This window comes from Lagenorhynchus albirostris, chromosome 4 (assembly GCF_949774975.1).
Source record: "Lagenorhynchus albirostris chromosome 4, mLagAlb1.1, whole genome shotgun sequence".
NCBI classification, from domain to species: Eukaryota; Metazoa; Chordata; class Mammalia; order Artiodactyla; family Delphinidae; genus Lagenorhynchus; species Lagenorhynchus albirostris.
In genome coordinates, this window is record NC_083098.1 from 9,748,314 (window position 1) to 9,768,694 (window position 20,381).

The 20,381-nt window shown below is 38.2% G+C and overlaps 1 protein-coding gene and 1 pseudogene across 1 annotated transcript in view; one reads left to right on the plus strand and one right to left on the minus strand.

Annotated features, from left to right (window-relative positions):
* Positions 1–20,381, plus strand: part of MMRN1 (multimerin 1) — a 65,877-nt gene that overhangs the window by 27,120 nt on the left and 18,376 nt on the right. Inside the window, exons 4-5 of the mRNA XM_060147098.1 lie at positions 10,320–10,421; positions 11,763–11,936. Of these exons, the coding sequence (XP_060003081.1) occupies positions 10,320–10,421; positions 11,763–11,936 (276 nt within the window). The remainder of the gene's footprint in view (positions 1–10,319; positions 10,422–11,762; positions 11,937–20,381) is intronic.
* LOC132519175 (ras-related protein Rab-5B-like) lies at positions 16,727–17,388 on the minus strand (annotated as a pseudogene).

Sequence of the window (20,381 nt, forward strand, 5' to 3'; positions counted from 1 at the left end):
AATTTCCGTGAGGTGCACAGATATACTCACAGCGGTAAAACCTATTTGTTTATAGTCTGTGTATGTCAGACGGTTAAGAGTATTTAGAATTATATTTCTAAAGTCTAAGATTAATTTTTATATTTCTCTCCTTATGAAAAAGGATTTTAATTCCATGATCATTTCTTAAATATTCAGTGTTTGTTCACAATATACCCTTCTAGAAATTTCGAATGTCGTTCCACACCCTATCGTACATAAGAGATAGGAAGCAAAGTCTGTATGTCAAAGAATGTCATGGTGTCCATCTGATGAGGACTGTGTTGTTTCATGCTTCTTCCTTTTATACCTGCTAATCGATTATTAATCACTATGATGGACTGTATATGCCTAGGAGGGAAAAACATAGAATTCCATCATTATAAATATACACACAGGAGACAAGACGAGTTGACAGTTTTGAATACCTGCTACGTACTATTTTTCCCTTTTTTAGAAAAGTATTATATGAAATACTTAAATGGAATTCAAACAGTTTAGCTTTGATTGCTTACTAACACCTCATGTTCTAATGGATGCAACCTGTGGATATCTTTAATACTGGATTCACAAATCGTTATCTTGAATCCCCATTAACAAAAATGTCCCAGAACAGTTCTATGACTCTCTGTCACAATACTGTAACTAGAATTACTCATAATTCAGGTATGTGCTGATTAAGCTGCTGTGGGAAGGACTTCTTTCTATTGAAATCTATGGTAGGAACAATTTTCTGATGGCAGATATGCCCATTGTGTCATTTTGTCATACAATCAACTCTAATACAACTGTGATTCCAAAAGAACCGACTGTTGCTCCCTACGGCATCCTGACCATCCTCATCTTCCCTTTTATTGAAGTACATAAAAGCTGTTGAATTCTTTATTACTGCAGTTGATGCACTGGTAGTATCAAGAACTACTGAGTCCCTTTGTCCCTTGAGCCATTCTTCATTATCTCATCTATCCTTGGAGCGGGGGTGGGGAGGTGCACATATTTTCCTTCTGATTCCTACCCAATTATGTGCCAAGGTTCCCCTCCCCTTTTCATCACACTTTATATATGTGCCAACAGTCTTTTATTCTTATGTGGCAGAGAAAATTGTCAGGTTTCCTTTGACAGCACTCTCCACACTGTCTCACATGACAAGCAGCTCCAAATATGGCAAGAATAATCAGTGTGACTGATCCATTCTTTAAAGCTCTTCAGAGCCCTCAAGGGTTTGGAAAACCTGGTTATGTAGCTACCGTGATAATTACTTCAGTGCTAGTCCTTTACAACAAGAGGAAATTATTTTATTCACAGAAAATTTGTAAACTATTACATGAATTTCACAACTCCCTGTTTCCCCAACAAGTTTCCCCTCCCCACAACAAAATTCATTTCATAATAGAAAAAGTAACCATTTTAATTTAAATTGCAGTAGGGAGGTCTTTTTAAATATACAAACAAATCGGTAGATCAGGAATAAAATGGAATTGCTGGCAACTGTGCTCTTGTTTATTTCTCCTCCTTCACTTTCTACCCTCTCTTTTTCTTTTTCTGTCTCTCTCTCTCTCCATAGACCCATCCCCGACCTGTTCGGAAAGGATGTTGTGATTCAAAATTCGGGTCCAAAGAATTTGAAAAAGAACAGATCCATGTACATGTATAAATGAATCACTTTGCTGTACACCTGACACTAACACAACATTGTTAATCACCTATACTCCAATATAAAATAAAGAGTTAAAAAAGAATCCATGGGGCAATTATTCCGTTGTCTTATTCTCCAATATGCTGTTTATAATATTACTAACCCTCCATAGATGCTCTTTTTGCTGCAACTCAGATAATCAAAATTCTGGTAATAAGTTCTAGATCAGTTTATTAAAAATATTAGTCATACTGTCAAGAAGAAACTAAGTTTTAAGAAGTCTAAGTGAATAGAGTTTTGCTGGGAGAAAAAGGAGCATTAAGTCCAACGGCAAAGTAACACTTTTTATATATTTTACATTTGTTATATCTTTTTGAGGGTCAACGAGTTTGTCTCAGAAAGGGAGCTAGATTTGTGATATGATATGCGAGAAAGTTTTTTGAAATGTCAGTAACAACATACTTTTTAAGCCAATTTTATAAAAATTGCAATAATTTGCTTTTCCAGTAGATGTCTCTAAAATGTTCTCAAGTAGTACAAGGAAATTGTGGCTTTGCTCTAATGACACAAAGTACAGGAATTTAAGTTCAAATAATGTTAGATCAGAGAGGAGGAAAAAAAAAAAACTTCTTTGCAAATCTGTTTTTAAAAAATCTACTCAGCATATGGTATTTGTTTTTCTCTTTCTGACTTACTTCACTCTGTATGACAGACTCTCGGTCCATCCACCTCACTACAAATAACTAAATTTCGTTTCTTTTTATGGCTGAGTAATATTCCATTGTATATATGTGCCACATGGGAAGCATCCGCATAGTACAGGGGGATCAGCTCAGTGCTCTGTGACCACCTAGAGGGGTGGGATAGGGAGGGTGGGAGGGAGATGCAAGAGGGAAGGGATATGGGGATATATGTCTATGTATAGCTGATTCACTTTGTTATACAGCAGAAACTAACACAACATTGTAAAGCGATTATACTCCAATAAAGATGTTAAAAAATAAAAAAACAAAGTCCAGTCAGCTTTGATCAGATCCTCTATGTAGGGAAAAGATATTTCATAAAATTGTGCTTTATAAAATCTATCACAGTTATTATGAATGTTAAAAAATGCAATTATGCAGTAATTGGAATAAACTAACCCTGCCATATGTTATGAATGTATAAAAATATTTCATTTCACAAGTGTGCACTAACTCAATAAATTATGTAAGAGCTATTGTAACTAACATTATAAATATGGGGCTTCTCTAGTAAGATTATTTTAAATATTACTCCAATTACTATGCCATAAAAGTTATAATATTTAAAACAGAAAAAAACCTGTATTTCTTATATTTTTGCATATCTGGTTCTCCTCGGTGGTGATTAATGCTTTCCTCTTTGAAAAAGAACATTACCTCCTGTAAGCATCTTTGCTCAATAAAATTATGATACATTTAGTCAAAAAACACCAGGAACCTTTGTTGCATAAAACTGCATTCTACTGTTTAACTACTAAATCTCGGTAAATCTTTACATATGTACTGAACATCGTCATGCAAGCATTCAGTTGATATCAAAGAATCAGCTGGAAACCCGTCTTGTCAAGCCATACAGGAAAGTTTCTGTTTCTAAGGCAGAGAGAGCAAGCTTCCTCATTACTGAGTTGCCATTAATGACTTCCACGATATGCCTCAAAGGCCTGGAAGGAAACCAAAAAAAAACCTCACAAATAATACCTGTCTAATTAAAAAAAAAGAAAGAAAGAAAAAGCACCTAATAAGAAAACGGTTGCTCTTGACACTTGCTGACCTTGCTTCTTTAAGTCCTTGATCCACCAAGATCAGAGTGTCTAGTGCAAGGGAAAAAGAGTAATTGTATTGGGAGAAGAGAAAAAAGAAATCCAATTTTTAAAATATATTGAATATTTTTTAAAATGAGAAGTACATAAAGATCTCTGGAAATTATCTGACTTAAATAAATGCCCTTCTGTCTCAGCTCCAATATCTTAGAAAGGATCAAAAAAGAAGAGACAGAAATTTGGGCCCTGTGGAACAAAGTAAAGGTCTGTGCTTAAGTGCAAGATAAGATACATTGCCTGGAAAACCTAGAATCGTGGCAGTCCTGTGGTAGAGAATACGTGGGGAAGACAGAAAGATTGCTAAATGAAAAAATAAAAGAGCATCGATCAACCAGGAATTTTATCACAGGAGAGTAACTGACTCCACTGTCAGAGATCCTATCAGTGCTTCTCCACCAGCTAAATACTGAGAAATAAATTGGGATGAATGCAAGTATTGAACTCCAGTCAACAAACAGAGCTAAGAAAAGATAACAAACTATTGAATTTGCTAAACAGGTATTGCAGGTTTTCACAGACCCCATCCAATGAATTCCAGAGAAAAGAGGTTCATATGACAATTGGATCTCAAAGATCTTTGTGTGATGCTTAATAGTTGTTTCTTTTACAATTAGGAGTATAATTTCCTCACCTATTTCCTCCTAAAACAATTAATTTAAAAATAACTATAGCTAAGCGCAAATGGAAAGTTTTATGCACACACACACATAATCACATTAGTTTTTGTAATTCAATATTGAAAGGATTTTTCCAATTACATTTTCTTTCAAATCAGTCTCTTTAAAACTTTACAAAAATATGGAGAAATTTTCATTTTTATTTCATTCTGTTTCCACATACTGAGGAGTGAATCACCAAAAACGAGTGTGCAAGAAAACTGAAGACTTCCACTCAATACTTCTATGTGTTAATCTTTATCCCTTTCAGTTTATTTCTTTTTTTTCTTCCTGAAAGCTTTCTTTATTTAATTTCTCTTCTACTTGTCACTGGTTTAAAATTTTTTTCTTCTCTTTTTAGTTTTTATTTCTAATTTGCTGATTTTCTCTGGTATGTCACTTTCTATCCTCTCATTTGCAGTGCAATAGGATTTTTCCAGATTGCATGAATAAAACTTACTTGAAATTCTTTTGACCCTAAGGTCAATAGAAAATTACTCTTGAATTCTTTTTGTTTGCCTCCTTTCTGTTCTTGACCCTCTCCCTCTAACCTAGGTTTGTTTTCACTTCTTGCACATTCAGGATCTTGCCTGGTGAGTGGCAAAGCGAGAACTACGACTTGATGAATTACCCCCCCTCAAATAGGAATGGAGCACACGTAAAATACCCCCTACTTCCTCTTGTGTGAGTGTATGTGTGTGTGTGCGCGTGATTCCCTGCTTTGCCAGTACTTTTCAAATGGAGAATATTCAATGAGATGCAATGTAATAATCTCTACATTAACTATGCAAGATGTAATACTTTGTAAAGAGATGAAGAGACCCAATTTCATTAGAATATGATAATGCAATATAAAATAATGCCTTATGATTTATAATAAAGCTTTAGCGTAGGATTTTTGAGCCCCTGGAAATAAACCCTGTGTAAAATGCTGTCGTGATTTTTATTGCGGTGGTTCCACCTTAGTCAGGATCGTGACTGCCTCAACCAATCTGCCTCTTGATTATGAGGACGGGGTAAGAAGGGGCAGGGGTCATATTCAAACATTTGACAACCGACTCAGTATCAATTAATATATACATTAATATAAAAATCAAAAATTAAGAATGCATTACTTTTTATTTTCTTAACTTAATGCATATGTTTTCTATATTATAAACTATATACCAAGTAATATAAGCCATAACACAAATCACTCGTGTTTCATTCAAATAATTTCTAAACAGCTTATTAATTTCTACAAATTATTGGTGTGCTCTTTCTTTTGACATGGATGACACCAGCTAAATGATGTCAGAGAGATGATTTAATACAGGTCCATCTCCTTTAGAGATTTCTCCATCAGATTTAGAGCCATTAGGTGACAGGAAATCTCAGTATGTTTATAATTTCTTTTAACATCAATGATATTGCCATCCTGCTGAATTATCTACTGGCCACTACTGAGTTAACAGTGATTGCATTCCTTTTTTTTCAGTCCTTAAAGAGTGTGTGCATTTTTAAATATTCAGTATATTTATTATTAACTAAATCATAAAAATTCTTGTAGGAATGTCCTATTTAATTAGCTCATAGAGCTTTGCAAACATCATTTGGTCAAATTTAGGGCATCATAAATCAAGGAACTTAAACATTTATTATACTTTTGAGTTTTGTCATAAAAATTTCATTTTCATATGATTTATTAGAAAATCTGTTTTCTCATGTAGTTTATCCCTTATGAATTTTTGTGTCAAATACTATGTATAAACATTTTTCATATGTAAAATATCTTTTATCAGTTTTCAAGTTATCTCCAGTTTAAAAAGGGGAATATTTTTTTCCCTTATAAAGTTAAAAAAGGATTGACATTTCTATTAGACTGTCATTTCTGAAAACCAATTCTCTTTTTTCTTTTTGTAAAAAACTTGTTTTCCAAATGCTAAACGTAAAACTGATTTGAAATGATATTCTTATATCAGAATTATTTTGTCAGGTAACTTCTATAATATTTTTCTTTTCTGAAATGATCTACTATTTCAATTATATGATAATGTTAAAAGTTCTAATTTTTTCTAAGTATTTTTATTTTATTGATTTTTATTAACATACTTGATAAAGTGTTTTTGAAGTTTTTTATTTCAAAAGCTTTGCTTAACTTGAAAATTTTTATTATTACAAAAGCTTATTTCATGAGACTAATTTCATAAAGTTCTTTAATATTTTTCTCTTGATCACAAATGAATTTTAACAGAAATTGAATGTCATTATGAGGACAAATAAGTCTAGTAATTTTTATTTTACTTTTTTCATATAGGCTTGTATTGTAATTTTATTTAGATCAGTATTGAGGGTTTACTTTTTTTATTAATCAATTAATTTATTTATTTTTGGCTGTGTTGGGTCTTCGTTGCTGCGTGCAGGCTTTCTCTAGTTGTGGCGAGTGGGGGCTACTCTTTGTTGCAGTGCGCGGGCTTCTCATTGCGTTGGCTTCTCTCGTTTGGAGCACGGGCTCTAGGGCATGTGGGCTTCAGTAGTTGTGGCTCGTGGGCCTTAGAGCTCAGGCTCAGTAGTTGTGGTTCACGGGCTTAGTTGCTCTGCGGCATGTGGGATCTTCCCGGACCAGGGCTCGAACCCGTGTCCCCTGCATTGGCAGGCGGATTCTTAACCACTACGCCACCAGGGAAGCCCAATTTTTATTTTAAATGATACAAATTCATATCATTATTTGAAATCAACATTTATATATTAAGTAAAAATAGCCCACTAATTTTTATTGAAAATCAAGCTGATTTTATTTCAAAAATACTAATTACATTTTAAATTGAATTGATTTTTGATACTGATATTTTTGACTTTGATATTTTATATATCAAAAGATGTCCAGACTAACTGATTTCTGCACTGTATATTAGATAATCCAGGACTAGTTTCATTATGAAAACATCTGTTTTTTTCTCAGATTCAAAAAATTCCAACTCATGATACCTAAAAGAAATACTTTGAAAATTTAAACTTTTGTCTCTTCCAGTGTTTTCAATAATTGATTATAAATTCTTTAATAATATTTAGCAAAAATTATGTGCTGAGGACAATTAGTGCTAGCAAGTAAACTAAAGTAAGTACCAAACAATTTGGAAATTCTAACTACTACATAAATCACACATAATGATAAACTGATGATTCTGCCAAAACATAGAATGTTTCATAAACTCTATGTAGTGCGTGAAACGGGCCCAACAAACTGCTAGTTCTGAAAAACGGTTCTCGGATGTTATTATAATAGGAATTCCATACATTTATCATGTATCCTACAAGATATATCTTTATTCTTTATCGTGCATCCACAATTAACTTGGAATAAGTTAATATTTTGATTTTTATAATTAATTGTATCACTTATTACACTTTATATATTTGCCAATAGGTATGGCTGTATTTCAGTATTTTAATAATTGCTAGGTCACACCGGTGCATACTGACTAAATACAGTTTTGGAGTTGGGGTATGTGGAATGTTACCAGGTGGGAGTCAGGAGCTATAGCCTAGGCTTTGAGTGGAAAGGCCCTTTTATTTCTGAGACATTCTACAATTGTAAGTGGACTCTGGGTTTGATCTCTGGGGAGGTGGCTCAGACACTTCACATGCATCCATGCTTAGGAGTCCCTCTTCAGGGATCCTGTGTCCTAACAACAGAGGGAATAATATCATCTATACTAGGGAGTCACGAACAGTGACAGTCATCCTGCACGTCCACCCCGCTTCACTGACTCCTTGTAAAGGCCTGCTTCTCTATGGAATGGTAGGAGACTAAAGGTTTTTATTCACTAGAGTTTTAATAAATCAAGTCTTTAACATATGCTCTTGTTATCAACAAGCACTTACGGCTGTTGAAAAATCTCTGAAGATCAATTTCTGGATTGCAATTTTTAACTTAAACATCTGGTATTTTCTGCCTTACACCATTGAATTTACTTATTAGAATTAGAAAATTTTGAAATTTGTTCTAAATTAGTGCTTTTTAACCAGGGTCATACATCGAAATCACCTGCAGAGTTTAAAAAACTCTGTACACACATGCTCAGTTCCCCAGAACAGTTACTGAATCATAATCTTCAGATGGGTAGGAGGAGGATGGAGAGAACATTAACACTTAGTGTTTCAAAGTTAACAGATGCTTCTAATTTCCACCCATGATGAAAAATCACTATTCTAAAGAAACGTTAAAAAAAAAACATAATATGCATTAAAAGTTAATGATAGAAAAAGAAATTTGAAGAGCAACCTTCTTTGTATGTCACAAAACAATATGGTCTTTGTTTTACCATAATTACACATTGCTTCCTAACAAAGTCTTCTGCCTACCAAGTCGTGGTATGCATTTCAATACACCAGCCCTTTTTGCTTTCCTATGATCTAGCTCAGAAAGGTAAGCAGTAAAAAAAATGAAAAGACCCATTTGTTCATTCTGTTAAACCCACCTGTTCCTTTTGCTGTAATACTGACAAGTCTGTATCCTGAACACTCTTCCACTGCTAAGAGAAACAGGGAAGGTAGCGAGGTGGGAAGTTGCTAAGGAAGATGTATCTTGATGCTCTACGCCAGTGGTTCTCAAACTTTAGTGTGCATTGGAATCAGCTGGAGAGCTTGTTAAACCACACATTGCTGCCTCACTCCAGAGTTTCTTCAATTAGCAGGTCTGGGATGGGGCCCAGAAGTTGTATTTTTTAAAGTTCCCGGGTGATGCTGACACTGCTGATTCAGAGAGCCTGGTCTGAGAATCATTGCTTTACTCTCTGGTAACCCTCCTGGGTAGATAGATTTTAGCTGCCAGGAAAATGCTTTATTACATCATCTAAGAAGGAACCTTGATGTTAAAAACCATACAATTATTTAGCAGATATATTTGTATGAATTCATTGGAATTGGGGCTATAAGAACTTTATTACTAGGATCTAGCAGAAGTTTAATACTTTTCACCACCTACTGCAGCCCTCAAATGCATACACTTTTCCCCAAGCTACAGACTGTTTTCTTCCACCAAATACATCAACAGTTATGCAGGACCATCTATTATGCAGTGGAGAAAAAAAAGAAGAAACAAAATCAAAGCAAAAAGCTTGGACATGAATGGAGATTCATGAATTTAGCTCAATGCCCTGAAGAAAGCAATGCAAAATTCAATCTAGCAATAGAGACTAACTCAAATTAGTGGCAAATATATTTTCTATGGAGTAGATGCTTTAGTAGTATTGTCGCAGCCACATATGCCTTGGGGGCATAGCTAACATGTGCCAGAGGTGCAGTTTCATTGGTTCATGATTTCACACGGGAAGAAGCACAGTCAGACACCAAACGCTTGTTTTCTCATGTCCGATATGCAGACTTCCATGAATAAATTTGTTCATTAGAAGTCTGCAAATTACAGACATACATTACTTGATGTGTTCAATATGTTTAATAAATCTTCCCTCTAAACTGTTTTCCCCAATGAAAACTTATATTGCCATTTAAAATATTACTTGATTCATGGGAAATGAGAAGCAATTCTTTAATAGAGTAAATTTGCTTTACAAGAATTTCTATTTTTCTGAAATTTCACTGATTTTACAGATAGAACCCCTCGAGACATGCCCTATAATGGTTTACTTTTACATGCAGTCCTTAGGTTTTGAGCCTATGCATTTCTTAAAAATCTGGGAACAACCCATTTAAGTGGCACTATTATGCAGGTATTCTTTTAGTAAAGAACCTGTAGCTCTCCCTTACCTCCAAGTGGCCACCAGTTGGAAACTGCACTGTTAAACAAGCCACCTCTGTGACAGTCCACTTAGAAAGCTGCTCTAGCTTTTAACACAGCTGATGTTAAGGTTCCTCTCAATCATGCCGGCAGTTTACGTACCCCGGTTTACATGGCTTCCCCAAACTACCACCCATTTTCACCTAAAAGGAAACCTTAATAATTTTATTTTTTCCAAACAGAACTAGAGTCTTGCACTTCCAACACCAATGTGGGAGCACATCACCCTGTGGATGGGGGCGGAGCCTCTTATTCTGCAGTCATCGCTGACCGTCAAGCTTCAGTACACGGGAAAATGCACAGCAGCCATATTGCTGCTCAGGACTGGAAAAAAATGAGGCGGTTCCAGTGCTTAACTCTCTCTCTTCTCTTTTTGCTTCCCTCTAGCCCAGGAACAACAGCAGCTGATACACAGCAACCAGGCTGAGAGTCACGCCGCAGGTGGCAGAGGGATGCCCGAGCAGCAGCAGCAAGACTGTGGTGACCCAGGTCACAGACTGTAATTACTGTCATCCCTAAACCCAATCACTGTCAACACTATTTATGATGACTTCCAAACAAGACATCACTTGGCTGTCAAACGTTTGATGGTGACATTAACCTACCTCTCGATCCTTTTCTATTTGCATGTTGGGAGAAACTATGGGTGAGCTGCACGTTCCCAGCCTGAAGGGAACATGTGTAATTACTGGAGCTCTGTGTGCAGACACAGAAGGAGAATAAAAATGCTGTCATACTAGGTTGTAAGGAAATCACAGGTTTCCAAAATTAAATCAAACTTTTGTCCCGCAAATAGTACAATCATGGAAGAACCTTGACATGGATGGGTGGACTGGATCATTTTAAGGGAGCTAAGAAGGCTCCCTTCTCTTGGTTGACAAGAGATCACTGAGGGGTATTGCTCACCGAGTAGGGCAAAGAATGTGGCTCAGAATCAACGAGGACCTCGTGTTGATCTAAAGTTGGCATGTTACATATTTTCTCATCTTTCTAATCATAAATATTTTTCCATTCCTTTTAGACTTAACCTCATCTCTTAGAAACATAAAGTTGGTTACTGCTAAAAACATCTCACTATGTTTGGCATGTATCTAGTCATACAAAATAAGGCACTCAAATTGAGAAATCTGATTTAAGGGGATCTCTTTAAGAATGCAGGTGAATATAGCTTAGGATCTGTACTCAAATTTTTTTAAGGGATTGAAATTCAGTATTTTCACAAGATACCGTAAAATCCTCCTTGAATTATTGAAACGCATGCGTAATGGCATGGAAAGTATCATTGCTTTATAAAGTGATTCTAACCAAATTCTGAATCTCTCTATCTCTCTAAAGAATACCTCAGTAAAGAATAAAATTCTCAGAATATAGATACAAACTACATACATACATGTAGTATATATACATATGCGTGTGTGTATATCTGTGGTTACATCTATTTAATGCTGGAGCATTGGATTTGAAAGCAGAAGATAAAGCATTAGCTCTGTAACCTCAAGCAAGGTATTTCAGTTTTCTGACCCTCAATTTCATCATCTATTGAAAGTTTAACAACAACTCTTTCAGGTTAGCAAAAGAGAGACTGAAAATTCTAGACAAAGTTAAAACATTTTAGAAATCTAAGATATTAGAATGCTTTTTACAAATTTCTACCCCTAAATATTAGTATAAAATTCAGGATGCCATTTGCTAAGTGCATATAATCTGTATTTTCAAATATGAAGTGCAAACATGGCTTATTTGAATGACCTTTCAATCTATCATGAAATTTGAGTGGTTTTTAAATATGTATGTTTAAACATTTCCCATTTTCTCTTCTTCTATATGCAGCAGTGACACAAAAAATGACTGACCAGATGAACTACCAGGCAATGAAACTGACCCTTCTGCAGAAGAAGATTGACAATATTTCTTTGGCCGTGAGTGATATAAAGAACACATACTCCTCACTGGAAGGGAAAATCAGTGAAGATAAAGGCAGGGAATTTCAATCTTTTCTAAAAGGTAAAAGTAAAATAAATTATTCATTCAGTTGAGACAAACAGCAAATGACTCATTTATCTTTTCTCACATCATTTTGGGATTTTTGCTTTAGATTGGGTGATAGAGAAGTCTAAGATTTTTTTTGAATAAGATACTTTTAAATCCCTCAATTTCTGAAATAACTTGAAGCATCTAAATATTGTTTACTAATATAGTCAACTTTTTGTCTGACTATTTCATCTGACTTATTGACATTATGTACCTAGTTACAGTCTAACTTGTATTCCTTTATAGTTAAAATGAGCCGTACTTAATCTGCTCCAATTGTGGTTCGCAGCTCAAGATAAAGGTGAGGTTAAGGGATGATTGTCAGGGACAGCTAGATCCATGGTTATCTTAATGTTGATGAAGATATTGAGGATAGATCTAAAGTGCATTATTATCCCAGAAAGTATCTCGCTCATGGAATATAATCAATAAAATATATGCTAAAACACATCAGGTTGTTATTCATAGAAATGTGAGTCAATTTTGCCTGAATTTTGTGCTCTTAAAAATAGCAGGCTGTGTTCCTTTCTGGAAGATCTACAGGATGATCCATTTCCTGCTAATTTGAGTTGTCAGAATTCATTTTCTTGCGGTTGTAGGACTGAGATTCCATTTTCTTGATGACTGAAAGCTGGCTTTTTCCCAGCTTCTGGAGGCCACTGCATTTCTTGGCTTGTGGCCTTGTTGAGCCCTCATGGCAGCTCTCAGGCCCACTCCTCTGCCTTCTCCTTCCTCTGTAAGGACTCATATGATTACATTGGACCCATCTGGATAATCCGGGATAATCTCCTCATTTCAAGGTTCTCAACCTTAATCACATATGTCCAGGCCCTTGTGTCATGGAAGGTAAGATATTCACAGGTTAAGGGCATAAGGGTGTGAACATCTTAGGTGGGGCAGCATTTTTCTGCCTACCAGAGAGATGTATGCTGAATATATAGTGAGAAATTGCCATGGTAGTGTTCTGTACGATACAGTGGGGCCCCTTGATAGTTTCAATAAATCTAGTCTTAGACTTCAGGGAAGGTTTCTGCAAAGAAAAACCATCTCAACTGATAAGGGATCAGGGGGAGTTAATTCGGCAGAGGTTTCAGGTAGCGCACAGATATTCCAGACAAGTATTTTGGTTACTAGGCGCATCTCAATTCACTGGGCTTATTGTCTGTTCCCAAGTTTCAGGATTATTGGTCCCTTTCACTTTGTTTTATGCATAAAACATACTCACTGTACACCCCATTTCTATCACTCACAAGTTATTTTTTCTCTATTTTATGTGGTTCACATGTAAAAGAAATAAAAAGGTGATTTCCATATCCTTTACCAGTACAGAGCAATCATGATTTTTTTTAATCATGTAAATTATTGGTGCTATTAACCAACTGAAAGACTCTGTCCTACGTTTCTGGCATGCTCCCTAAGGCTAAAACTTACCCATGGCAAGCATGAGAGAGGAATATATTTTCCCTGAAGTGAGCATGAGAAAGAAGTGAAATAGGAACAGTACATAATTGACTATAACCACAGTAATGAAATTTGTCTAGCAAAATTTGGTTATCATAGCCTGAGTGAATTAGGCCTGTCAACAGCTGTTTGTGAACCTACTAACAAAAATTCCGACCCAGACATGGGAAAAAATACACACTCACAGCAGCAACAACAACAACAGCATTCCCTCTTCAACAGGACACGTTAATCATTTACTGAGCACAATCAATTACAAGAACCAGATGGCTTGCAGTTAATGAATGTTTATACAGGAAACAAAAACTAAATTCACCCCCAAGGCACTGTGTTTTCCTGAAACCACCACCCCTTCTCTCCCTTACTCTACATCCAAGTTGAGAAGCAGTGCTTCATCTGCTAGTAGCCAGAGAAACTGTTCAAAATCAAATGCCCCAACACCTTAAGAAGTATCTGAATCTTATGAATAGGCCATGCATTCACAACCACAGAAGCGACATGCCCAGGTGTCTGATAATCAAATATGTCTGTTGTTACCAAATACAATATCAAATCGTTTAGGAAGTAGAAGCACTTGAGTCACATGAAACAGAATCAAATAGAGTTAAAATGATGTGCCCACTCATACACTGACATAAAGCACTTTGATGTATCTTTGCAAAATCAGATTCTTGCACAGTTGTTTCTTTAGTAACAAATTATAGAAATATTATCTGAAAAGCTTGTTTTCCTGAAACGAGCTTTTAAGCTAATAATCTGTTTGATTCCTTTTCAGACACTGCTGTGATTTTTACCCTGTGCCCAATGTAGTTTTCCACTGAAGGTTTTTTTTTTCCTCCTTTTTTACTTCCGTTAAACACATCGGTAAATCAGCAGTTGCATTCTGTTACCACGATCGTTATGTTGGGAGAGGAGGAAAGGGGAAAAAAGGCAAATGCTTTCTTAGAAGCCAAAAAAGCAAAAATGATACCCCCCCTTAAAAAAAATATGATCAGAAGAAAAAAATGAAGAGCTGGGAAATAAAAACTAAGATTCCCTAAGCCCAACAGAGCTCAAAGGAAAGCAGAAGAGCTAATAGAAAGTAGAAGGAAGGCAGCAGGTAGGCCCAGAAGCTAAGGCCAATCCTGTTCCTAAGGGGGGCAGGGCGGGGGGAGAAGAAGCCTGGAGAAATGGTTTCCCAGCCCCAAGGCAATGAAACATCTTCGCTACTGCTCCATGGGGAAAACTACATAGAGAAAGAGCTTCATTTCTAAGAAACTTAAGGGAGCCGGCGTAGTTCTTCCACTTGTAAGGATGCACTGGCTGCTTTGGGGGGCTAGTGGGTACTGGGAAAAGGAGGGGAAAACGTGTACGTGTTTCAGGGCCACGGGAACTAAGGCTGTCCCTGGTAAAGGAAGGGAATTTAGGTGTAAGTGGAAGAACCTAAGCTGGGTCCTTCAGAATCTCAGCTTCATGGATTTCTCAGCTTCTCTGGGACAGGAGGCAGTCTGCAAGCCAAAAGGGCAGAAAGGTTCCAATCCTAGGTCACTATGGCCTCTCCTATCTTATTTCCTCCAATTTCCTCAAAACCCTGGGCTAGAACAAGAAGGGATTTAGAGTTCTCTCTTGCCTTGATGGCCTCCCAAAGACATCTTAAAATACCTGATGAGGGATGTGAAGAGAGACTAGAGATTTAGAAAGGACCAACATCCTCTGGTGATGTGAGATAGCTGTGAGGGACCCTCAGTGCCAGTCGTTCCCTGTCCACAGGAACAGGTGTTATGGTACTAGGGGGCCACAAGTAGGCCTCTGTGGTACTACCCTCCTAGTGGTATGCGGATTAAACCACTGGTTGCATGGGGGATGGGTTTGAGGGGTAAGCATGGAGGGACCAAACCAAAGATACTAACAAAGGAGAAAAGAAATAGGGCCTGATGGGAGGTGGGGGGCAGAACAGACTGTACAGTGGGAATAAAGATCATACCTATTTACAGGGAAGCAGAAAAGACATGGTAATAGGTGGATCAAATTGAATGGGAACCCTGGGAAAGGACAGAAAACTCTTCCATCTTGCTGACTCCTTTTCACTCCCCTACAATGGCCTGTGCTATCCTGAGACTGCTCTCCAACTGCTCAGTTAATTCCTCAGGAAAGATTAAACCTACACCCAAGAGTTAGGCTGACCAGAACGTAGGTGAAGTAGGAATCAGAGTTGGAGGAAGCTAGCAATGGAGATTGGGCTTGAGTAGCTGCCACCGGTACTGTTCTCTACAGCCCCTCCCCAAACCTCATATATACCTCGGATTCCACTTAATTAAAAAGTTAAGAGGGCAGGCAAATCAATCAAACCCCCCATAAAACAGTCTCACAACTGAACTACCATCAATTAAAGTACAAACTGCAGGGGGGATATAGTATCTGGGGCTGAGGCCATCTGAGCGCCAGAGAGAAAAAAATGCATATGTGTAAGTCAGAGGCTGGTCCCTCCCTCTAGATCACAGTAGAGCCAAAGATCACGCAGCCAGTGAAGACTCTTTGGAGGACTCTGGGGTCCAGAATCTCCCCCACTATGGGGGAGAAGCTACCTAAGAGGCTGGGTGAGGGGACAGTAAGCCTTGGAAGAGCTCCTGAGCCACAGATGACACTGCATCTCCACCTCTGCCCAGTTAGCTCACAACAAGACTCCAACCTGGTGCCTGAGAGCTTGCCTTCCCATTCTCGCCTCTACCTAGAAACACCCTCCACGAGGCCAACTCAGTGTTTCCAAATATGAGAACTCCAGCCACATAAAAACAAAAAGGAAATATTTCCTTACTCCCCTCTGCTCTGAGGCTTACTTTCCCCCAGGGCCCCTAATGTGACTGAACTGCAAACCTCCTTCCTCAGTTCCTGGGTTCACTACCTTCTCCATCCCGGGGAGGGGAAGAAAAAGAGGATCAAGGACAGAGGCTGACCGAAAGCAGAAGGGGAAGGGGAAGGAGACAAAAGGAGAGTTTTCTGAAAAAATGGGGAGGAGGAGGAAAGATAAGTAGGTCACTGTCTTGCACCTATAATACAAAGTGAAGAAAGTTTGATTTGGAAGGTAAGTCCTGGGGGATCTGCCCCCCCAAGCCCCAGAGTAGGGGTAGGAGGCCAGTGGCAGCAGCTGCCTGGTGTCGTTGCTGAAGCGTTACAAAGTGCCGCGACGGAGCCGTCAAGGGGCAGCCCTTGGGAGCCAGGGCCCAGTGTGCCGTTACCGCAGGGGCTGTGCGCTGAGCGGTGGGGACGGAGGTTAGTTCTGAGCTCTCGCGCTAGCTCCATCCTTGTTTGCCGCTCGCCACCCCTCAGTTGCTACAACACTGGTCTTGTTCTGCTGGGACTGCTCATGGAGATCCACACCCCGGCTTCGGCCTGCTGCACCCCCCAGATCCTGGGGTTCACTCTTCGGCAACCTCTTAGCTATCGCCAGGAAGAGATGGTTCAGGTTCACAGCTGTCTTGGCTGAAGTCTCCATAAACAGTAAGCTGTTGTCATCTGCCTATGCCTGGGCCTCTTCGTACTCTGCCATGCGCTTGCTGGCCAGGTCAGCTGTGTTCCCCACCAGGGCAATAACGATGCTAGGACTGGCCTGTCGCTGTAGTTCCTTTATCCACGTCTTTGCTCGGGCGAAGGTTTCCTGATTAGTAACGTCATAAACCACAGCTGCAGCTTGGGCACCTCTGCAGTACATGGGGGCCGAGCTATGGTATCGCTCCTGCCCAGCTGTGTCCCAGATCTCAAACTTGACTGCTGTGTCCTCTAGACAAACCGACTGGGTGAGGAAGGCCGCTCTGGTGATGCTCTCCTGGTACTTGTGGAACCGCCCTTTGACAAAACATCATACCAGGCTAGACTTCCCCACTGCAGACTCACCCAGCGGGACCAATTTGAACTGACATATTTTGCTGGCCTGGGGCTGCCCGCTGGGCCTGGCTGTGCTTCTGCTAGTCATGGCTAGATTATAAGAGTGGGAAAGGGTGGAGGGAGGGGGATGCCACAAAGTGGCAGAGGGGGGAGGGGGGAGGGGGAGGAGGAGGGGAGGGGGGAGGGGAGGGGACTTCCAGGCTTCAACAGTCCTGGGCCTCCATCTCCCCCCGTAGGGCCCAAGCCCGTGTCAAACAAACAGCTGCAGCTCAACCAAACCCTCTTGCCTCTCCTCCTCCCCTCCCTGGGATGGGGCCCCTGGCCTCCACTGAAGATTTAAAGCATGAGAGTACCTTCTAATTTTTACTTTGATTGTTTACTTTTTTTCCTAGTTAATTTGATCAAGATTCTGTACTGAATTTTACCTATTACAGTGTTTTCGCCTATTTTCATTCTTTTTCTGACTTTCAGATCATGTAGTTTTTCCCTTGCTGTAGTTAAAATCTGTTGTTATTGTCCACAATTAATTAATTAATTTAATTACACTTAAGTTTTATTTTACCTTGTCAATCTTGAAAAACATTTTAAGCCAGAATTATGAGGTTATAAATCCTAGGGAAGTCTGATTCCTAACCTTAATTATTTTATTGTGTTTCATCTAGCTGTTTTCATCATGAGAATTAAAGACAATTTTAACCCACAGGAAATGACTAAATGATCCTGTAGAAAGTGCAATAAAAATAACTTTGCTATTAAGTAATTAAGCAGTTAATAGCACTTTAAGTAGTATTAAGTAGTTAATAGCACTTACACTTAGTGAAGCTAATATATTCTATTTTAAGCATAAGAAATCTAATTTTCCAAATTTCATTTTCTGTGTAGCATCTAGAATGTACTCAACAAAGATCTGTTGTATAAATGAGTGACATGTCAAATGCTAAGTAAAATTTAGAAAATAAAAATACTTTAAAACTTTTCTTGGTATGATTATTCATGTTAGTAAATGCAAACGTTAGGACTGTTTCAGTATAATTTATCTTAACTGCAGCTATATAATCTTTTCTAAGCCTTTCCTTAGTACTTTGGTGCTGTGTGTCACTGATTACTATTTCATACTTCATGTGCTTTTATTATTTTTTTCTATTACATACAAGTTGATTTTCACTTACTTATAGTTTCTAGACTTTTAAGTTTATATCAGTTTCCATTAGGTTTAGAAATGTAAAATAAATTTTTGTACTCTGGAAATCCTAGACCCTAAAGATCAATTAAAAACATGCATCTTTAAGGTCTAGGATTTCCAAGGAAATATTTATCCATTCACAGCTTTGTCTTTGTACCACATTAATTAGTATCAAGACCCTCAAGCAATATATCATTCTATTTGGTATAACTGCTCTTTCACAATATGTTTTATGGAGGTCTCTCAAGCAACTTAAATACTTTTTAAAACTTGCTTACAAAATAGAGACATGTAGAGACTATGTATTTTTATCCTATAATCATCTTTCTTGAATAGACTTCATAGTAGCCATAACTTACTTCACAATACTCCATTGTACAGACCTTCCTGATTAAAATGCTTTGTATTATGTTGCCTGTATTTTACCTTATAGATATTGGCTACATGTTTGAATGAACATATCTTCCATTTATATCTGTTTCATTGCCATGTACTATAAATATGCCTCAAGCATGTTTTATTTTTCCCATTTTCTGTTTTTGTATGTAACAGGTTTGTTTCTTCTATGTTTTTACATGTTTGAATATTTATTTCCTGTTCTAAGTAGTTCTGAATAGTTCAAGACCCTTTTTTTCTTTTTCCTTTTTTTTTCTAATGCTACGTTTATAACTATCCATAATTCTGGCTCGTGATCAGTCTATTCTTTCTAAAGGGGAGATAAGTAGTATGTGCTTCATTAGTGGCAAGTTTCCTCTCCTCTTTTTGTTAAGAATTAATGTCATGATATTGTAAATCAACTATATTTCAATAGAAATATTTTTAAAAAGAATTATCAAACTAAAAATAAATAAAATCACCTAAAAAATTAATGTCGGGCTTCCCTGGTGGCGCAGTGGTTGAGAGTCCGCCTGCCAATGCAGGGGAAACGGGTTCGTGCCCCGGTCCGGGAAGATCCCACATGCCGCGGAGCGGCTGGGCCTGTGAGCCATGGCCGCTGAGCCTGCGCATCCAGAGCTTGTGCTCCGCAACGGGAGAGGCCACAACAGTGAGAGGCCCGCGTACAGCCAAAAAAAAAAAAAAAAAAATTAATGTCATATTGTGAGAGTCAATGTGTATCTTAAATTTCTGTCATTTGACTTAGTTTTGTGATCCTCAAACCTCTCATTATTTTTATTTTATTATGAACTATTGTTGAATCTTGTGATTATTACTTCATATTGTTCCTCCTCTGGGAACCTCATTAAATTTCATCTCTGCAGTCAATATATTAAATTTTTTTTTTCTTGCGGTATGCGGGCCTCTCACTGTTGTGGCCTCTCCCGTTGCGGAGCACAGGCTCCGGACACACAGGTTCAGCGGCCATGGCCCACGGGCCCAGCCGCTCCGTGGCACGTGGGATCTTCCCGGACCGGGGCACGAACTCATGTCCCCTGCATCGGCAGGCGGACTCTCAACCACTGCGCCACCAGGGAAGCCCAATATATTAAATTTTATAAGCTCGGAACACTAGTTCTGAAACCTAATTACAGTTGACCCTTGATCGACATATGTTTGAACCTCCTGGGTCCACTTACATAAGCAGACTTGTTTCAATGGTAAATACTACAGTGCTACACAATCCACAGTCGGTTGGTTGAATCTAAGGATGTGGGACTGTGGATTCAGAGGAATCTTGGATATAACGGAGGGCCAGCTATACATTATATGTGGAGGTTTAGCTGTGCAGAGGGTCGGCACTCCATTCCCTGCATTGTTCAAGGGTCAGCTGTACTAGAAACCTAATAAACAGTCATGAGCTAACATCAGGTATTATTTACTAAGGCAGAAAGCCCCAAACCATTTATTTTTATGCAAGACTAAGGCTAGAATCATTGCCTACAAGGGTGTATTAACTGAAGTCGGTAGTAGTTCCT